General features: G+C 40.6%; 1 protein-coding gene across 3 annotated transcripts in view; it reads right to left on the reverse strand.

Annotated features, from left to right (window-relative positions):
• Nucleotides 1–20,105, reverse strand: part of GIPC2 (GIPC PDZ domain containing family member 2) — a 72,814-nt gene that overhangs the window by 7,878 nt on the left and 44,831 nt on the right. The window contains exons 4-6 of one of the 3 annotated variants that reach the window (XM_040627110.1): nt 17,643–17,660; nt 6,041–6,118; nt 214–295 (exon numbers count right to left, since the gene is read on the reverse strand). In XM_040627110.1, coding sequence (XP_040483044.1) covers nt 214–295; nt 6,041–6,118; nt 17,643–17,660 — 178 coding nt within the window. Of the gene's footprint in view, nt 1–213; nt 296–6,040; nt 6,148–17,642; nt 17,661–20,105 lie in introns of all 3 variants that reach the window. The other 2 variants (XM_040627109.1, XM_040627108.1) reach the window with 2 other exon arrangements.

The following is a 20,105-nucleotide window of genomic DNA, read 5'->3' on the forward strand; positions in this document are numbered from 1 at the left end:
AAGTTTAGAAAAGCTGACTTGGCTTGCAGCTAGTAAACGGTAAGGGCCAGGTCTTTTCATTATTATGTTTTATATCCTTACTTTCATTATGTTTTTCTCAGCACTTTACAAATAGTTTTTACCTTGAAAAGTATCATTGAGTATAAATGCAAGCAAAACATAAAGAAGCACTAAATTCAACTAAGAAATGTAAGACTTATAATATAATCTTACCTAAATCAATATCTTGAATTCCCATGTATAATTCAAGAAGATCATCAATCTTTCCAATTGCTTTTGTTTTGGTCTCAGAGGGCTTTATCAAAGAAAAGAGAAATAAGATATTATTTTTACATGAAATCTCTTGAAAGTTAAGGCTAAGGATAAAGGAAAATCTGATGTGGAGCCAGTTCACGGTTGTGTACATCAGCTCTTTCGGATGGAAATAGATCTACAATGTGTCTGTGATTCGATACAAATCAATACGGTAAGTACTTATTTTAGGTGTCAGTGTTAAGTATTATGGATTCAAAGAAGAAACACCAGAACAGAGTCTCCAAGTAGCTAGCAATCTAGAAGGGGAGACAAAACTGTGAAAATACATAACTATGTAATAATAAGGAAAAAAAATTAAAGGCAATAAGAGGCATCACAGGCAAAGGTTAAATTACCTTTGAGTAATCGCTTAAGAGTCACAGTAGACTTGAGAAAGAAGATGACTTCAAAACTGTTTTCAAAGATACACTGGCGGAAGATAAGCAGGAAAGGGCACACTGCAAACAGAAGGATGCAACAGGGGCACCTCGCTGGCTCAGTCAGTGGAGCATGTGACTCTTGATCTCAGGGCTGTGAGTTCAAGCCCCACATTGGGTGTAGAGATTACTTAAAAATAAAGTCTTAAAAAGTATTGCAATTAATACACAACATCTATGTGAGGTCACAGAGTCTGATAAAGAGTATAGCCAGACAGGACTAGATCTTAAGGGGTCTTGTGTGCCATAAAAAGGGCTTTGGCCTTCATCTTGCAGATGAAGGGTCTCCAAACCTTTTAATGGCTCACCCCAAGGTGAGCCAAACATTTTTTTTTTTTAATGATTTTTTTATTATATTATGTTAGTCACCATACAGTACATCCCCGGTTTCCGATGTAAGGCTCGATGATTCATTAGTTGTGTATAACACCCAGTGCACCATGCAATACGTGCCCTCCTTACCACCCATCACCAGCCTATCCCATTCCCCCACCCCCCTCCCCTCTGAAGTCCTCAGTTTGTTTCTCATAGTTCATAGTCTCTCATGTTTCATTCCCCCTTCTGATTACCCCCACTTACTTTATCCCTTTCTTCCCCTACCGATCATCCTAGTTCTTATGTTCCATAGATGAGAGAAATCATATGATAGTTGTCTTTCTCTGCTTGACTTATTTCACTTAGCATTATCTCCTCCAGTGCCGTCCATGTTGTAGCAAATGTTGAGAACTCGTTCTTTCTGATAGCTGAGTAATATTCCATTGTATATATGGACCACAACTTCTTAATTCAGTCATCTGTTGAAGGGCATCTCGGCTCCTTCCACGATTTAGCTATTGTGGACATTGCTGCTATGAACATTGGGGTGCATATGGCCCTTCTCTTCACTACGTCTGTATCTTTGGGGTAAATACCCAGTAGTGCAATGAGCCAAACATTTCTGAACACATACTCTTACTTTTTATTTAATTTTATTGTATTGTTGAAATAATTTTCTAGGTCCAAGACGGAGCTGCCCTGCCCAAGGTGTCATGTTATCTAACTTTCCTGTCCCTGTAAATACTCTGCTTAATCAGAAACACAGTATAATCCAGTCAGCCGATCTCCAAACACAAGCCAGCTCTGGGACTTCTCACCCCAAACAAAGAATGACTATGTGGCCCCAGCCGGTCAAATGTTTTCTATTTTTCTCTTACTTGTTCTTTATTCTTTATCCTATCAACGCTTCTTGCTTTCTACCCCATTTTGCAATTCTCTGAGACTGTCCACTTCACGAATAAAGTTTGTTTGTATCAGGTAAATGGTCTTCTTTAATGATTCTTTTTAATTTTAATAACATTTTATTGTATTTTACTTTTTGAAGTAAGCTCTATGCCCAACGTGGGGCTCAAACTCACAACCCTGAGATCAAGAGTTGGCCACCCTTTCTTTAAACATTTTTTTTAATAGAATGTGTCTTTCATAAATTATACACATTACTATATTAATATATTGTGTACATTATAAAAATACACAAAAAATAGAAATGTTATAAGGATGAAATGATGAAACAATCATTTTGTTATTGTTAAGATTTTATTTATTTGAAAGAGAGAGAGCAGGCAGAGGATCTGAGGGGGAGGTAAAGGGACAAGCAGACTCCTCACTGAGCATGGAGCCCAACGAAGGGCTCAATCTCACGACTCTGAGATCATGACCAGAGCTGAAATCAAGAGTCAGATGCTCAACCGACTGAGCCATCCAGGCACCTCAACAAACATTTTTAAGTAATTTTTGTGTATTAATGGTATCAAAATATTTTGTTCTTCCTAAAACTATTATTAAAGGTTTCAGTGAAAAGCATGATTGGATGCATTTTATTATTCTTTGAAAATCTTGGTTTAATGTTGGCAAAGTCTGGTTCTACATTCAGTTTACTTCAATACTTGGTTCTAAATGGCTTCCTAGAAGAAAAAGAAATTACCCAAAGATGTGAAATAACCAACTATCAGTGCAAATATAGAATTCAAGATTAGATTGTAAGAAATTCATAGTACTTTTAATACTGTTATAGATATGCTGCTTTGTGTTCTCCAAACTTATTAGAAATATGCATTTTATTACAAATGTCAATTTTTATTTCCTTGAGGATATTACAACTTTCTCATGTTTTTATTTATATGAACTAAGCCTTAAAAACAGTAACAGGTACAATATACCACTCTTGCCTTCTTTATGGTATATTTTGAACGTGTTATGTAAAGCAACAGGCTATGCAAAGGAACTTGATGTCCACCTTTGTATCCAACCAGCCATACTGTAGGTTTTCATAACAAATATCAGTAATTCCCATACACAATCAGACATCAATATATTACCATTTTACCTCCTAAATAGCTCTTGATCTCATCACCTCTTCTCCACTCGCATTCTGACTGCCTGGGTTCAGCTTTTTTGGTATTTGCAGAAGTTTTCTAAATTTTTTTCCCTGCCTGCAATGTTCATCCCCCCAAATCTACCCTGCTCAACAATCTATCCACTAGAACCAAGGGATTTTTCTAAAATGCAAAATGGACCATGTTGCTCCTCTCACAATTCTTAAATGGCTCCCCCATTTCCACAGATCTTTCACATTCTGACCCAGGCCTCCTCAACCCCCACAAGACCCTCCAGCACTCCACACTCCAATCCCATGGATGCTCACAACGTCCCCCAAAGCCCATCACTGTTTCAGGCCTAGACATTCTCCTCCCCACCTTTAACCAACTCAATCATTTCTTCAGGATGGAATTTCCCCCCCATCTCTCTCTCTCTCTCCCCATCCCTGACAGCAGCTGATCAGCCCTCCTCTATGACATTAAAACTATTCCCTGGTTTTCAATAGCTTCTTTCAACACCTCTCTCCCCTTAAAGGAGAACAAGGTCTTTATTCATCTTTATATCACTAGCACCCGGACTGTGCCTGTCTCAAGAAACACATACTGAATAATTTATGAGGTATGCAGGTGGAATTCTTCCACAGTTTTCAGAATTTGTGCTAGGTTATAAGGAGGTGACTTGTTTCATATTTATAAATTCTTTAGATGATAAGTCATTTGCAACAAATTTATGAGTACCAAACTAGCTTTTTCCTTTTATTACAAGCTACTTTCAATTACCCTATTTAATGAAACAGGCTATGCAATAGGAATGGAGTTTTAGATGTTTATCTTCAAATAAATCTTTCCTACCTCCCCAGATAGATCTTCAGCTGCTCTTTCTCATCCCAGCACCTTACACATAGCAGGTACTCAACACATATCAATTATGTTAACTACTCAATGACCTTCCTCCTGAAGCAACATGGAGTTTTCCCACTGCCTCTGCCTCCATTATAAGTAGTTTTAAGATCTGTCCTTTGTTCCTCCCAACCTGGACTGGAAAGCAGTGGGCATTCTCCTGGCTCCCCCTGCCAGCTCCCTTGCACTGTTCTTCCATTCTCTTCCAGATTCCTTTCTTCTACTCAGGTTTGTTCAGTCATGCAATGAACACCTACTGGCCCGCAGCAATATGCCTAAGAGTATGCAGGACACCGGGAAAGTAGAGACTCAGGATGGCCAGATGTCATTGCCCTGAGTTTTTCCACATACCTCATCATATCTCATTTGCAAAAGGCTTCTGGCCCTCCCAGGTCTCTTCCTTGGCATTTGCCTCCATGCCAATCCTTTCATTCACTACCCAGTACCCAGGTACCAACTCAGAGTCTTCCTCAGGATTCCCCCCAACTGACAACATCCTGGGTGACTCAAACACTCAAAAGCACAACCTTGGCCTCACGGTTCCTTGAGTGTCTGCTCCAACAAACCACCGCCATGACTGACCCTGGACATCGTCACCCAACAACCTCTGGGATCCCACTCTGTGAAAATGGCCTCCTCACTGTTCGCCTTACTCTTCTGCTCTTCAAAAACATGGGGAATCCTAGGACAATATGGACACATAACTAGCCAGGTCTGGCACTTGTACCCTCTGCCTGCAGGAGCTCCCTAGCCTCAGATGCATGCCTGAAACCCCCCTCACCCCCACATACAGGACAACTTCACTGGGTGAGCAGACCACCACTTGTCACCTTGAGTCCTTACCCTGTCTCCCTTAACCCCTGCTGTTCTCTCCTTCCACCTTTCCTCCCTCCATCTCTCTCTTCCCCTTTTGGTGTTTGTCCCTCAAACACTGACCAAGTCAATTAGCAAAACTCTACTCTTCTCAAATTTAAATGCATTATTTATTAATTAAATCAGCAAAGATGTGAACTCCTTTGATGTGTCAGGTACTATTCTAGGCGCTGGGGTGAAGGCAGTGAACAAGACATGTGAGCAAAGGAACTAAACAGACAAGAAACAAAGATACAATGTGTCCTATTGTGCTTAGTGCTTTAAAGAAAATTAAGGGCAAGGAAGATTGGGCAGGGGGAGGGGTGGCAGGAATTGCTCGTTATGCAAGATAATCAAAGGCGGCCTTTTAGAGAAGGTGATATGTGGACAGAAACCTGAAGAAATCAGTAGAGCCCTACCCCTAAATGGGCAAGGCATTCAGGGAGAGGGAACAGCAATAGTTATGATGCATCTGGAGTATTTGGGGACAACAAGGAGACCCATGTGGCTGAAGCAGCTAGAGCCAGGAGGAGAGTGGTGGGAAATGAGATCAGAGAAGAAATGCAGAGTCCGATCATGTTGGTCACTCTGAGGACTTTAGCTTTTATCCTGAGTGGCATGGGAAACCCCTAGAGAGTTAGGAACAGAAAAGTAACCATTTGTGTTTTTAATTCTGGCTGTTGGTGTTGAGCACAGAGGGAAAGAAGACTGAACACAAGGTGACTGCAATATTTAGGACAAGATGTAGGTGCCTTGGGCCAGAGTGATGAGGGCAGAAGTGAGGAGTTGCTGGATTCTGGTCTATTTGCTAATAGAAGGGACATGGAACATGAATATAACCTTTCATTATCAAAACCTTAAGTGTGCCTGCTACTACAGATGATTCTGAGACTTACTCTTGGTTCTCAGACAACTTTGGTTAAGTTTTTGAGCCAGTCCAGATGTCTACAGATCCTAGCAAACATTGTCTGCAGATAGCTAAAGACAGCTATAGATCACAATTTCTTCTCTTGTACTTATTTTTCTACATTTCTTTTTTAGATGCTTTCAATAATTTTCAAATTCTTAAAGTAGGCAGTGAATTAAAGTCCATGCTTTAATTAGAGTATATGGTATTTTGTTTAACTTTGTGGCTTTATCTTTATTTCCAGCTCTAATAAACACATTTCCAAGCAGAATGGGAATTAAATAAACATAACCTACCATGTCTTCCATGGTGGCAGGACCCTTTGCTCTCAGGCGAAGTGTCTCTCTTCCAGTACAAATTTTTTCTGTTGATGACTTTCCAGCATTTGACCTTGGCTCTACTTCTATAAACATACAATGGAGGGAGAAAGGTGTGTATACTCAGAATTTCAACAGATTGCTATAAAAGCAAATGTAGTTTCTATCATAAAACAATATACAAAATTAGAGATCTGACAGAAGATATACCATCTTATAGAATTTCCTCAAAATAAATTAACCTACCATTATTATTCTTATATTCTACACACAGTCTGGCTACAAAAAGAAAAGGAACTATTTGAAATGTATGGTTGGGAAAGACTGGAAGTTATAAGGAATAAAAAATAAAAGTTAGCTTTATTATAAGACTAAAGGGGTGTAAGTAACAGGAGAGCAGGGGCAGAAGTTCAGCCGGACTTCATTAAGGTCACGAAGAAGGAAAAGTCCTGTCTTGATAGGAGAGAGATGGAGGTGCTACTGTTTGAGTACCTGCCTTCTGCATGATGCTCTATATCCAAAACCCCATTTAATACTCGTATCAACCCATGAGATAAGTTACAGCCCTCGTTTTACAGAAAAGGAAACTGAACTCAGTAAGGAGCAAACCTGGGATTTGAATCCAGGTCTTATGACCCCAAAGTCTGTATGCTTTCCCCAGTGACATTCCAACACGACCCCTCTTGCAACCACAGAGGATATATTCAGAAGTGTCGTACTGAGAGAAGCAGGATTCTATAGAGGCTAAGAACCAGTTAGGAAGGAATTCCCCTCAGAAGGCAGGCAAAAGAACAGGAAGCAAAAAAAAAAAAAAAAAAAAAAAAAAAAAAAAAAAAAAAAAAAAAAAAAAAAAAAAAAAAAATCCTCCATGGAAAACCACTGCTTTCCTTAGGCTTGTTGTGTTTCATTTTTCTTTTGTTTTTCCTAGAGTTGCCAAGAGTCACCCCTTCCCCAAGACCAAGTAGTAACATAAATGAGTGAAACGATAGGGTGGGGCCTGAGGATAACTCCAAGGTTCATGTCCTCTCTAGGCCACTCCAATAACTTACTGCCCTTTGGAAATGTAGGTCCTGCGTAACTGAAGCAACCTGTATGCAAAGAAACTGGATACTCAGGGTTCTCTACGAATCTCCTCATTTTTATGTTTTGTCAAGTAAGTCAAGCTTTTAAAAACAACAGATTGGCAAAAGTAAAAGATCTGTGGCTCCAATTCTAGTCACAGGCTACCAATTTATAACTTTGTAAATATCCCCCCAAGTACTCCCGACTGAGGACTCTATGTGGCAGCAGTTTGGGACAAGGGACAATAATGGGGGCAGGGAGAGAACATACCAAGAACTGGAGATAATGGAGCTCCAATGAGGAACCACAGGTATATGCAAGTAGGTAGTGAGGTCTGTACAAAGCTCTGAAGACAGACATCGAGTGAGCCGCAGAAATGCATTTTAACTGACTTAGAACCTAGAATAATCCCTGCCGTCAGCAAGTACTGTTTTGCTATTAGGAATCTACTCCGAAATGACTAAGGATTTTACATATGAATTTCAACCTGCATTGGGGGACACAATCACCAAAACATAAAACAAGACTTCCTCTCAGAATGAAATTATTAAAAATTATCATGCAATAAAGAGACCGGTTCTCCCAAGCAAAAACCTACAAACGGTGGCTGATGATGCTGAAGTTAATCATGGGGACCAGACAGATTCTCCAGAGACCAGGGCTTTATTGGCAAGCCTACAGCATGTGCCCTGCCAGTCATACTGTGCCCTGAGGGAAGAATGAGTTAATGGAAGCAAGATGTTCAGCATAGTTTCCAAAAGAGTGCCCAAAGAAAAAGATGAGGTCAGTCTGCCATCAGCACTGCCAAGCAACGTATTCCCAGCTGAGTCACATATAGACCTTAGGTGCTTAAGATAGTCTCAGCTTGGGGCACCTGAGTGGCTCAGTCGGTTAAGTCTCACCTTTGGCTCAGGTCATGATCCCAGGGTCCTGGGATGAAGACCTGCATTGGGCTCACTGCTTGGCAGGAAGCCTGCTTCTCCCTCCCCCTGCTCTTGCACGGCACACACTCACACTCTCTTTCTCTCAAATAAAATCTTGAAAAAAAAAAAAAAGGCAGTATCAGCTCAATGATACTAACCTTCAAGATAAACAACCTTACACCCCCCCACTCCCGCTACCGTACCACCACCACCACCACCACCACCACCACGTATTCGCCAAGCAACCTACTCAGTATAATCTGTCTTCCCATATAAATTTCCTACAGGGCAGAGAATGAACTGCTCAGCTAACACCTGTGTTTTGGTCTCCCACTACACATACATTTCTAATTGTAAAGTACTACACTAGCATTCTGACTTAACAAGTCTCTTGAACGTTTAGTGAGCATGATATAACCCTGGAAAATTGAACAACTCCGGAGATAGTGAAAAAATAAAAGGTTTCTGAGATTTACAAAGCTTAGGATGCAGCCTCTGGAATGTGGGAACTTTATCAAGGGATTGTCATCAATGCTGGAGAAGTCAGCCAACCTCCCTAGATGATATCTCTATCTTACCTTGCTCTTACTTGCAATACCAGTAGCTAGAAGGGAAAATGTAGAATGGAAGTTTTTTTTTTTTTTAAATAAGATTTTTTTAAAGCAATTGTAAGTTCACAGCAAAACTGAAAGACAGATTTCCCATATAACTTCTGCCCCGACATATGTACGGCTTCCCCCGTCATCACCATCCACCATCACAGGAGTACATTTGTTACAATCAACAGACCTACACTGACACATCATTACCTAAAGTCCGGGGTTTACATTAGGCTTCACTCTTGGTGTTGCACATTCTCTGGGTTCGGAAAATTTCATGACATTGGTCCACCATTACAGTAGCATACAGAGTAGCTTCATTGTCCTAAAAATCCTATGTGCTCTGCCGATTCACCCCAATTTGTTTTTGGGTTTTTTTCAGTCGTTTGTCAAACCATCCTTCTCCATGGGAGTGGTTAACTCAAAACCAACCACTTGGTGGCACCAAAAGTTAAATTTTAAGTTCTGGCTTGACCCAGCCTCCAGAAAGGCAGCTTTTACAGGTGAGGAAACAGAAGCCATGTTTCTCTCTGATCCTATGATTCAGGGACATAAATCAACCAGTTTATACATGAAAACAGGCAGGATGGTCCTGTTCACCCAGAGGGGTAAAAAACAAGTTCTGTACTTCCGTGCTGAATGTTTCGAAGGCTGTGAATGTTTCTCATCTGGTCTACTTTTGGGGTGCTGGCCTACGCATGTCTAACAAACCAGGGCAAGCCCTAAAGCAGTCCCTTCACTTCCCAAGAACAAGTTTACATGAGGCCTCTCTTGGGGTTGAGTGAGGAGAGGGATGCAGTTCATACAGCAGACACTAGTAACCAGCCTGCAGCTAGCTGGATTCACTAGATTCAGGGCTCCTCACTCCTGTGAAGCAGACAGACTACCCACCCACCTGCTGCAGGTCACGAGGGGCACAGAACTCACAGCTTATGGGTGCACGGCTGCTCCCACAGCTGAGGAGGAAGGCACCAAGAAGCAGTGACATTTGTTCCCAAACCCCTTTTGTGGCAATTGTATCTGTTACTCGAATTACGTAATTTAATTTAAAAGTACACGTCCTGATGAAATAAAGTGTGAACCAAGGAGTTATTATTGCTAGGAAAAGTAGGTTAACTGCTTTGGAAAGATTCCATGAGGCCAAGATAAAAAAAAAAAAAAAAAAGGTGTGGGCAAGACAACACTAGATTAGGAAAAATATCTTTAAACATCCAGCATTTCACATATCTAGTTTTTTAAAAATGAAACAGAACCCGCAGGCATGCATTAAGGTTTTAATTATATAAGACTTCACAGAACTCCAGTTTGTGTCCTCCACTCAAAGAAAGGGGCTTTTACATCAAGAAAAAAAAAATAGTAAAAGAATATATAGGTTTTAAAATAAGATGTTTATATACTCCATTTTAACTGGCATTTTCAAGGTCAAGTGGAGAAAATGGGAAGCAGAGAAGAAAGACATTTGTCTCTAGTCCCACTCTGACCTCTAGAGAAATAAGAGGGGCTGACAGAAGCTAAAGCCCTGTTTTCAGAAGGAGCACATACAATATGGCATAGATCCCCAACTGACACAGGATGACACAGTGGAGAAAACTTCGGCACAGAACGAGGTCTGTTCTGGTCCCACGAGGGCCCTAGTTGGGTATGGGTAGAGTATGGATCATCACTTTCATAAGCGGGGCAGAGCCAGGATTTCAACAGGAGGTGGGTACAGACAGACACAGCTACATCCAACACTTGCTCAGGGAACAAGATGGACTTCAGAATCAGAAAACCTGAGTTTAAAACCCAGCTCTTCTGTTTACAAATGGTGTAAAGGTGAAGAATAAGCCCTTATCCAGAAAATTAGAAAAATACCTACATACGGTATTGTTTTAAACATTCCCATGGCTAATATATAAGATGTGCTCAGCCCGGTGGCCTGGCTCGTGTTATAGAATGGTTCTGCTGGTACATTTCAACCTGGGGAGGAGAAATCTGCTCTTCCCGAACTCCCTCCCCAATCAGAAATATTTGCATTGGTTTTCTAAGAGTGTGCAGAAAATTGTCACTTTAAATAGAATAAAAAAGAGACCTCTGTATTTGGTCTTTTCCATAAAACTATGATCCCCCCACCCCCCACCCCGCTTCAATTTACAGGAGGGTGGAAACAACACAAGACCCTCCCGTTGCTCCACTCAGATTTTCCAAAGTGGCTGAGTTTAAACCCAACCCCTCATGGGGGCACTCAGTAGTGGAGGTCTGCCAGCGTCCATCCCATTGGTTGTCTTCTCGGTATCCATCGGTCATTTGAGGATCGCTGTGGTTCAGGGAAAGCTGACTGCTCCCAGCTTCAGGGATGGAAAACCTAATGGATTCCCTTCATCACAAGTGACTATTTCAGACGTGGGCATTGACCAAAGTCAGTTAAGTCAGAATGAATCTGAGGACTTTTGCTAGAAATTCTGAGACAAGGACACACTCCCTTTTCTGTTCTACATGAATAAGGAAGCACACGGTCCCAACAGCTGCTGACCACAACCTTGGGACACAGCGTCAAGCTAACCTTAAGATGATATATGAACAATGAAGCTGACACTTCAGGCAGCAGCGCACAAAGAACGAGAAACTAGGTCCCGATCACATTAAACAGGCCATCCACAGAGTTTTGCTAATGCCAGCATCACTCATGGACAGTTGATTTATAAGATTCTCTTTTCTGCACAAGCCAGTTTGGTAAGGTTTTCCACTGTCTCCAACTAAAAGACATCTCACAATACAGAATTCTAAGCACTGAAGCAATTTCTCAACAGCCCTTCCAATGCTTGGACATACACAAATGGAATGGTCTATAAACAGCCCAAGTGCTCACTACCCTACTTCCAAACCCCAACACACACATGCACAAACACACACTTCTCAGCACAGCTGACCTAAAATCTAGCTTGTGTCCCAAAATCTAAAATTTTAACTGTACATTCCTCTTTTCCATGGGTCCTTCCTCTCATCAACATTTCTCAGACTCCTTTAGAATAGCTATGAGTTTTTGTTTTGTTTCCTAATTCAGCTGGTAGGATGCTGAGGCAGATAAAAAGAAAGAAGTGGATGCCACATGCACAAGGCATCAGTTGTCCACTGGATCAAAGGGCTGGCAACACGTGAACCAACCCCGCAAAACACACACACACACACACACACACACACACAGAGCTGCTCTTAACTGTTCCTTTGATGAGACTGAACAGTGCATGACATTTATGGGAAATGGAATAACTGTAACCGAAATCTTGTTCCTCAGTTATGAGGTCATTTGAGAAGAACTCAGCCCTGTTTTTAACACTCCTTGAGATTACAGGCAAAAGTTAATGTGTACCTCTGGGAAGGTTTGTAGCTTTAATCCAGAGGCACTGTGTTACAAAAAAGATTACAAACCTCTGGACTCCAATATGAGGGCAAAAAACTTATTCTATTGCACAGTATGATTTTATCGTAAGATTTCAAAAATATCAAAAGTTATTGTTCACTTTATTGGTTTACACTACATATTTTTCTACCAGCCTTCTAAAAAGGTACGAAAAGTAGTTACAAAAACAACTTAAAGAATTGATACAATGGAATATTCTACCACATTTCTAACACAGAACCATTTATAATATTAAAGAAAACTGTTTAAAATGAGGATTGAATCAGGGACGCCTGGGTGGCTCAGTCGGTTAAGCACTTGCCTTCATTCAGTTCAGGTCATGATCCCAGGGCCCTGAGATCGAGCCCCACGTCCACGTCCGGCTCTCTGCTCAGTGGGAGCCTGCTTCTCCCTCTCCCCCTGCCCCTGCCTGCGTTCTCTCTCATTCTCTCCCCCTCTCTCGTGCACACACTCTCTCAAATAAAATCTTTTAAAAAAATGAGAATCACATAGCTAAAAATTATAAAGCCACTAAAAGTAGAACGATTCAGTTTCCCTACTTCCTAGCCTAGAAATGCTAGCCTCTTTTTCTAAATAATTATTTTCTGGTTATGAAAGTTAGTATGTTCGTTTTATATTAAAAATGCAAAAAATACAAGAATCCTAAAGAAAGAAGTCACTCAAACTCACCACCTAAACAACCATTAAATTTCAATACACATACACTAGTAAGTCATTTTTCTTCTACATTTAAAGACCATTTTTATAGAAATGGGATATTACCACCCATTGTTTTATAATCTGCCTTTTCATTCAATATAGCAATCATTTTCCATACACAAAAGGAATAATCTCCTTAACTTTTTCTGAAAACATACTCTTACCACAATCTTGAGCACAATTTGTTAGATCCATTTTCCTATATGACAACTCCCATTGTACAAATACTCTGGTGGAATGTGTATTATTAACATAATTCCTGTTTTTCTAATAAGTGACATTATATTTATACTATTCAGTCATATTAAGGAAGCTGCTTACATTTTAGCATTTTTGCCCCCTTCCTCCTACACTGCTATTACTAAGCTTAAGAACAGTTGAAAACTGTTATCTGTCTTCTATTCACGGTTGTTATTAACTCCAAATTCTCCTGAAACATTATAGTTCTAAGAAACCAATCACTGTTGGAGGTAAGTGTCTTGGGAAGCATAGATTACAAAGTTCTTGGTATTATGGATTATAAATTCACTTTTCCCAATTAAAAATGTCAGCATTTAATAAATTTTATTTTAATGACAGTTTACAACTATACTAGGAAGAGTGCATGTTTAGCCTGAGTCTGTATTCAGCTGGGTCTTTACACTGAAAACACATTTATCAGTTACACTCAGTATGCATCTAACGCATCTGCCACACCCCCACAAAAGAGAACTTAGCTCTTCATTTATCTTCTCCCATAGTAACTTTGTGGTAAATGCCAAACCAACACCTAGCTGGATAGAAGGGCAGAACAAACTATGACATAAAAAGATGATTAAGTGCTATGTTCTATCCCCAAAATTTATCATTGTGAAGACTTTAAACCTTTGCCAAAAAATACATGAAAGAGAGTGCCACTGTCAGATAAAATGCAAAATATCGAAAACTGAACATCTCTCCCCGAATTTCCCCCAAACAATTTCCACATTCAAACTGCCTCATTTCTAATCACTCTTATTACACAGGCTCTGAGGATAGACATCTTGGGAGTGACATTTGCTTCTGAACTTTCTCTTCTCTTCTCTCTTCTCCTTCAAGCAGCCTCAGTTCAGCCCCTAACCGCCATTTCTGCCTTGGCAATATTACTCAGGCTTTTTTCTCTCCTTCAAATGCCTGCTGCTGCCCCTAATTCCAGCCCTGATCCCTCATTCAGGCATTGCTACAGGAGCCTTCTACACAGGTTCTCCTCTATAAAATACAGCCACATTGTTTTTCCGGGCTTAACTGCCCCAAAATCTATTTCATCATGTCATTCTTCAGTTCTAATACCTAAATGACTCCCTATTATCCTCAAAAACAACCTCAGATTCCCCACCTAGTTTTCAGAACTCTTCTTAGAAGAGCCCAACCACCCCATCCCCTCACCTACCTCCCCTCCAGCAACCCTCAGTCTGTTGCCTATAGTTAAGGGTCTCCCATGATGTGCTCCCTGTTTTCGTCAGGAGGGCACTTGAAGTGATGAGCACTGGGTGTTGTATGCAACTGATGAATCACTGGATTCTACCTCTGAAACTAATAATACAGTGTATGTTAATTAAATCGAATTTAAATTTTAAAATTAAAAAAATAAAGAACCCAGAAACTGCTTTTGCAAACTGATTTACTGCAGCTCCTACAAGCCCAGGCTCTTCACTGTCCTGAACACTTCCCACAGAAAACCCTCCTTGTCTTTACTTTTCTTTCCATCTGCCAAGGCCAAGTTCAAATGCAATCTTCTCTAGGAATCTCTCACCTAGTCCAGCCTACTCATATCTTTCCCTTCCCTGAACACCAACTTAAATTTCTGAAATGGACTTAAAATTTTACTCCATAATTCTGGGTATAAGAAATGTCAGATTGAACCAGACTTTAAGCCCCCACTCCAGAGACTGGGTGAGAAACTGACTCTTAGTTCTGTTAGGTAAATCTGTCTTCCTCTCTGAGGAACAAGAGGGCTAATGTGCTCAGTCCAACACAGACCCTACCCTGAAACTCTATGTCCAATTCAGTGGGTCCACTTGCAGCCCAAGCCCAGGACACAGGGTGTCCTTCACCTCAGCTTGCAAGGTCACAGTTCTTAAGGCTCTAATACCCTATGCAACTCCATCAGGTGTCCTGTCACCTCTCATGGGGAGTTCCATGGAAATAGGACACTGGTCCTTGATACCATTGAGACCTACCAAAAACCATGGCTTTCTCTTTGGGGAAGTTCCTTCCCAATCTTACCTTTTCTCCCAGCCCCCAGCACTCTCTAAAGCTTTAGAACCCATCTCAGTCACAGAGAATCAGCTCTCAGCTGAACCGCACTTTAAGTCTGTATTACAGCACACGTCCTAGTTCATGTTGCGTTCTAGAGAGGCAGTACCATACACTGTTAAGAACACAAGCCTCAGGAGCAAACAGGAATGAAGTACTGTACTTGCACTTCCTGTCCACCACTGGGTGACCTCAACAAGGTATTTCACTGCCCAAAGTCTAAGTTTACTTATCTGAAAAACCCTCTCAGGAATGGCATGAGGATTAAAACAGGCCATAACTGTAGTCCTATTAGGAATGACTTACGTTTATATAGCACTATGTGCCAAGCACTATTTTAAGTGCTTTACATATATTAACTCATTTAATCCTCACAACACGTTATGGATAAGTAAACAGGAACAGAGGGAGTAAGTGGTCCAAAATCACATAGGTAATAAGCAGCAAAGACAGGAATTACACCCAAGCAATTTGTCTCAGAGTCTACGCTCTTTATTGCTTCTTATAAGCATTCAATAAATGGTAGCTATTACTGCTAATAATAGAATTACTTGATTCCTAATATATCTACCTCCTTATACAAACTGTAAGCTACCTGAAGACAGCAAACATTTGGACTTATCCATAACAGTCATTAAAGAGCTGGCCTGAAAGTTCACTGCATGGATTAAAAGCCTGCCTCCATTACACACTAGCTGTCTCTAAAACCTTCAACAAATGGCTTAATCATTTAGCATGGTTGAAAGAATTAAGTGATTCCCTACTTAGAAAGTACTTAGAAAACTGAAAGGCGGGTAGCTACTATAAGAACATGTGGATACATCTCATTATTTGATATGAGATGTGATGTCTTTATCTGTCTTTCCGTGATCTGGAACTGTGCCAGAGTTCCCAAAAAATACTTGCTAACCAACTCCCCTGCATTGCTGTTCATGAACTTATAAAAAGGCTACACCTTCATAATAACAGTATAATACTTTTATTGAACATGTACTATGCATCAGGGACGATTTTTGGATTTTTTTTGTGTGTTTAATCATTTAATCCTCAATGTGATAAATACTATTACCATCTTCACCTTTTGTATGAAGAAACCAAGCCACAGAAAGTTTAAATAATTCATCTAATGCCACATTATCACACAGCCCATATATGACAGTCTATACTTAACTACTTATCCTTTCTTCCTCTTTAGTAACTTTCATATTTCCCCGTATATTTTGTAGAATTCAGTATACACGAAAAGGCACCAAAAGCATTTGTTGGTTGAAACTTTTTCATTAGAAATAGCATGAAAAATAGACTTTTCAAATACTTAAAAAATACTTTATCTAAAAAGTCATCTAAAACTTAAAAGCCGAAATTTCTCTTAATATCAAATAGACTTCAACTTTGAAAATGAGTACATCAGTGAAGCTGAATCACACAGATGAGGTCCGAGTTTTCCAGCTGTGAATGACTCAAAGGACTCAGACGTACTTCACATACTGAACATCCTATTCTGATAGACACATAGCACAGAAATGAATCCTCTAAAAGAAGACATAGCCCAGAGATCTATTACAAAATCTAACCCCAAAATAAAGACTATCAATGCTTTAGGAGGTAAACTTTTTCTTTCAACTCCCTTTGATTCTGGAAACAGTTTACAAAAACATTTCAGGCCTCCTTCTACAAACATCTTTCCATTAAGGGCAACAATTACAAACTAAAGAACTTCTCCACGATAAATACAGGCTCATCCAAGTAAAACAATCTAAGTTTCATAGATTTAACAGTTATTTTTTTGCAATTAAAAGGCCTCACAGGAAACAAACCAGTTGAACGAGTCTGGTCCCAGAGCCAGTTAAGAAGAGTGGATTTTCATAGCCTTGGGAAAGTCTAGGTTTACAGGGCAAACCCTGCAGGGTTGAGCTCATTGTGGAGACATGTTTCTTTTCATTGGCAAAAAGGGGAAGGAAGTGAGCCATGCCCTAAAAAAAAATACCACCAGAGACATTCCACCCGATACTTGATAAGGACTGGGAAGGCTGCCATCAACTCATGGCTAGAAGGAGGAGAATTTGGATCAGAAAGAAGCTGACCAGGAGAAATCGTGTTAGGTATGGGAAAGATTTGTCAAACTACAAATTTTTTAACAAGGGAATCATTTAAACCAGTGGCTTCCAAATTTTTCTTCTATAACCCACAGTGAGAAATATACACATTATATCGTAACAACTATACAGACGCACACATACATACATCTGAAACAGAAATATACAAAAAAACACATGTTAACTGACAAGTACAATGTAACCTACCCTTACTAGGCACAAAGCATTATGAAGTTTTCAATTCTATTCTACTCTCTGTTCTAAACACACTGGTTGAGATCCACTAGATGAAAAACAGTGATCTAAACTCTGATCAACGCAGGAGAATCTGAGGGTGTGTTTTAAAGTAGCCTTTATTTCTCCCTCAGAGCCCCACCGCCAACTTAGGAAAGCTTCAGTGGAGCACCTGCTCTTGGGACAAGTAATGAATGGGTTCTTGAGCACTTGGGAAAAGGCCATCTAGAGGCTGTCTCCTCCATGTCTGGTCATTCCTCACTGTGCTGGCTCTTCTTCTTTCTACTCAAATGCTGGGCTTCCCCCAGAGCTCTAGGTTTGGTCTTTTTCTTACTACTCTGAGTGATCAGATTTCCACAGCTTCAAATTACTCATAAATCCCATTCCCTAGGCTTCAGTTCTCAATACTTGTCTACCTCTTACACACTTCCAACTAAATTCTCCCACACGTTTCAACTCACCAGGCCTAAAATTATATTGTACCTACAGTCTCTCTTCTCTAAGTCCTCACCCAAATCTATTTCTCTTCCAGTTTTCCTCACCTTAAAGAAAAGCACTCCATCCCATCCCTCACCCAAGCCACAAATCTGTGGGTCATCGTTTGCAATCTCTTCTTTTACCTCTACATTAAATGAGTTTCCAACTCTACCTTCTTAATATTCAGTGGTATGCAGGTAAATGTTTAACCATCAGCTCTCCAGGCTAAAAAAATAATTTAAAAAAAGTCCAAACTTGCAGTACTTGTCTATGTCTGTGACATAAATACCCCAACCATTGCCACCAATGTGAGGTCACTGAACATGGAGTTTGGAAGAGATGTGCACAAATGGCTCCAGCACACCACTGTCTATTCCTCAGAACTATTTCTCACCTCCATACCTACTGCTACTGACTTCATTCAGGATTTCATCTTCTCTCTCCTCCATCTACATGATAGAATCTTCATGAATTTCCTTGGCCACACAACCTTATAAACCACCCCCACCCATTTGACACAGTCTCCAAACTGTCTCTCTAAAAGCCAAGTCTCATCACCTGCTTAAGCCCCTTCATTGCCCACTCTTTATCTTCACATATAAGGCTCTTGATTATTTGGTCTCTACTGACCCTTGAGCTTCATCTCTTGTCACACAACCACCTAGAACCTCTACTCCAATCATACAAACATTCACGGTATTCCCAAACATAGGATACTGCTCTATACCTCTACACCTTTGCTTATTCTATTCCCACTCCCTGGGACAACCTTTCCTAATCTGTTCACTGAGCCCAGCTCTTTTAAGATTCAGCTCAAATCTTTTTTCCAGGAAGCTTTTCCTCAACTCCTTAGGTAGACTTGATGTCACCCACTTTTATGCCTCCAGTACATGCCAGCACCTCTAACTCTCATTGAATTTCTTTTCATATCCATCTCCTCCCACTAGACAGGAGCTTCTTGAAGGCAAGAACTAGATCTTACTCATGTGATATACCAAGCAGGTAGTATGGTGACAGAATACAGTGGATGCTCAAGAAACTATTATTATCCCAGCAACTAACACTCTTAAGACCAGTATGCAGTAACTGCTCAAATATCTATTGAATGAAAACATCAGTATGTTCCTGCCATCTACCCAAGGCCACAGGACAGCTAAGATACTCCACCTATACCTTCTAGATTATTAGGGAGCTCATACTGTCACAAAGAATTTGCACCATAATTTTTCTTTAAGCCTATTGCCTCTGTGTTAGTTTCCTAGGGCTGCAACAAAGGACTACCTTGCTTAAACAAAAGAAATCTATTTCCTCAGTTCTAGAGAAGTTGGAGATCAAGCCATCCCCAGGGTTATTTCCTTCTAAGACCCCTCTCCTTGGTCTGTAGAGGTCTTCATGGTCACATGGCATTCTCCTGCTATGTGTATGTGTGTCCAAATTTTCTCCTCTTAGATCAGCCACATTGGATCAGGGCCTACCCTAATGATCTCATTTTAACTTAACTGCCTCCTTAAAGACCTTATCTCCAAATACAGTCACATTCTGAGGCAGTGGAGATTAGGACTTCAACACATGGATTTTCGGGGGGCACAATTCAGTCAGTAACAGCCTTCTGCTAAACTATGAGCTCCTCAAAAGGCAGGAGCTATAGCTTAGTCTTCTTTCTTAGTATCCAATGGGCCTAATGGAGTACCTGGAACATAGAAGATTCTGAATAAATTATTTGCGGGAGACAACTTCCCAGAAGTATAGTCCAAATACGGACTGTTGTCCTTTCCAAATCCGGGGGCCAGCACCAGGAAGAATGTGGCTTTTACTCTTTCCCTTAAAGAAAGCTTGATGCTGGGGCGCCTGGGTGGCACAGCGGTTGGGCGTCTGCCTTCGGCTCAGGGCATGATCCCGGCGTTATGGGATCGAGCCCCACGTCAGGCTCCTCTGCTGTGAGCCTGCTTTTTCCACTCCCACTCCCCCTGCTTGTGTTCCCTCTCTCGCTGGCTGTCTCTATCTCTGTCGAATAAATAAATAAAATCTTTAAGAAAAAAAAAAAAAAGAAAGCTTGATGCAGCTTGCCTGGCTCAGTCAGTAGAACATGAGACTATAATGGCCCCTGGAAATGGGATGTGACTGGTGGTGGAACTAATATATGAAAATGGGAGCAGGCTGTAAATATCCCCCTATCCACAGCTGAAAGTTGTGTTCATCACCCTTGTTATACCACTGCAAAGCAATCAACTACACTCCTTCTTGCATTTTAGGACACAATCCACATGACTCCTCAGGCTA

This window comes from Ursus maritimus, unplaced genomic scaffold, assembly GCF_017311325.1.
Source record: "Ursus maritimus isolate PB19 unplaced genomic scaffold, ASM1731132v1 scaffold_12, whole genome shotgun sequence".
Lineage (NCBI taxonomy): Eukaryota > Metazoa > Chordata > Mammalia > Carnivora > Ursidae > Ursus > Ursus maritimus.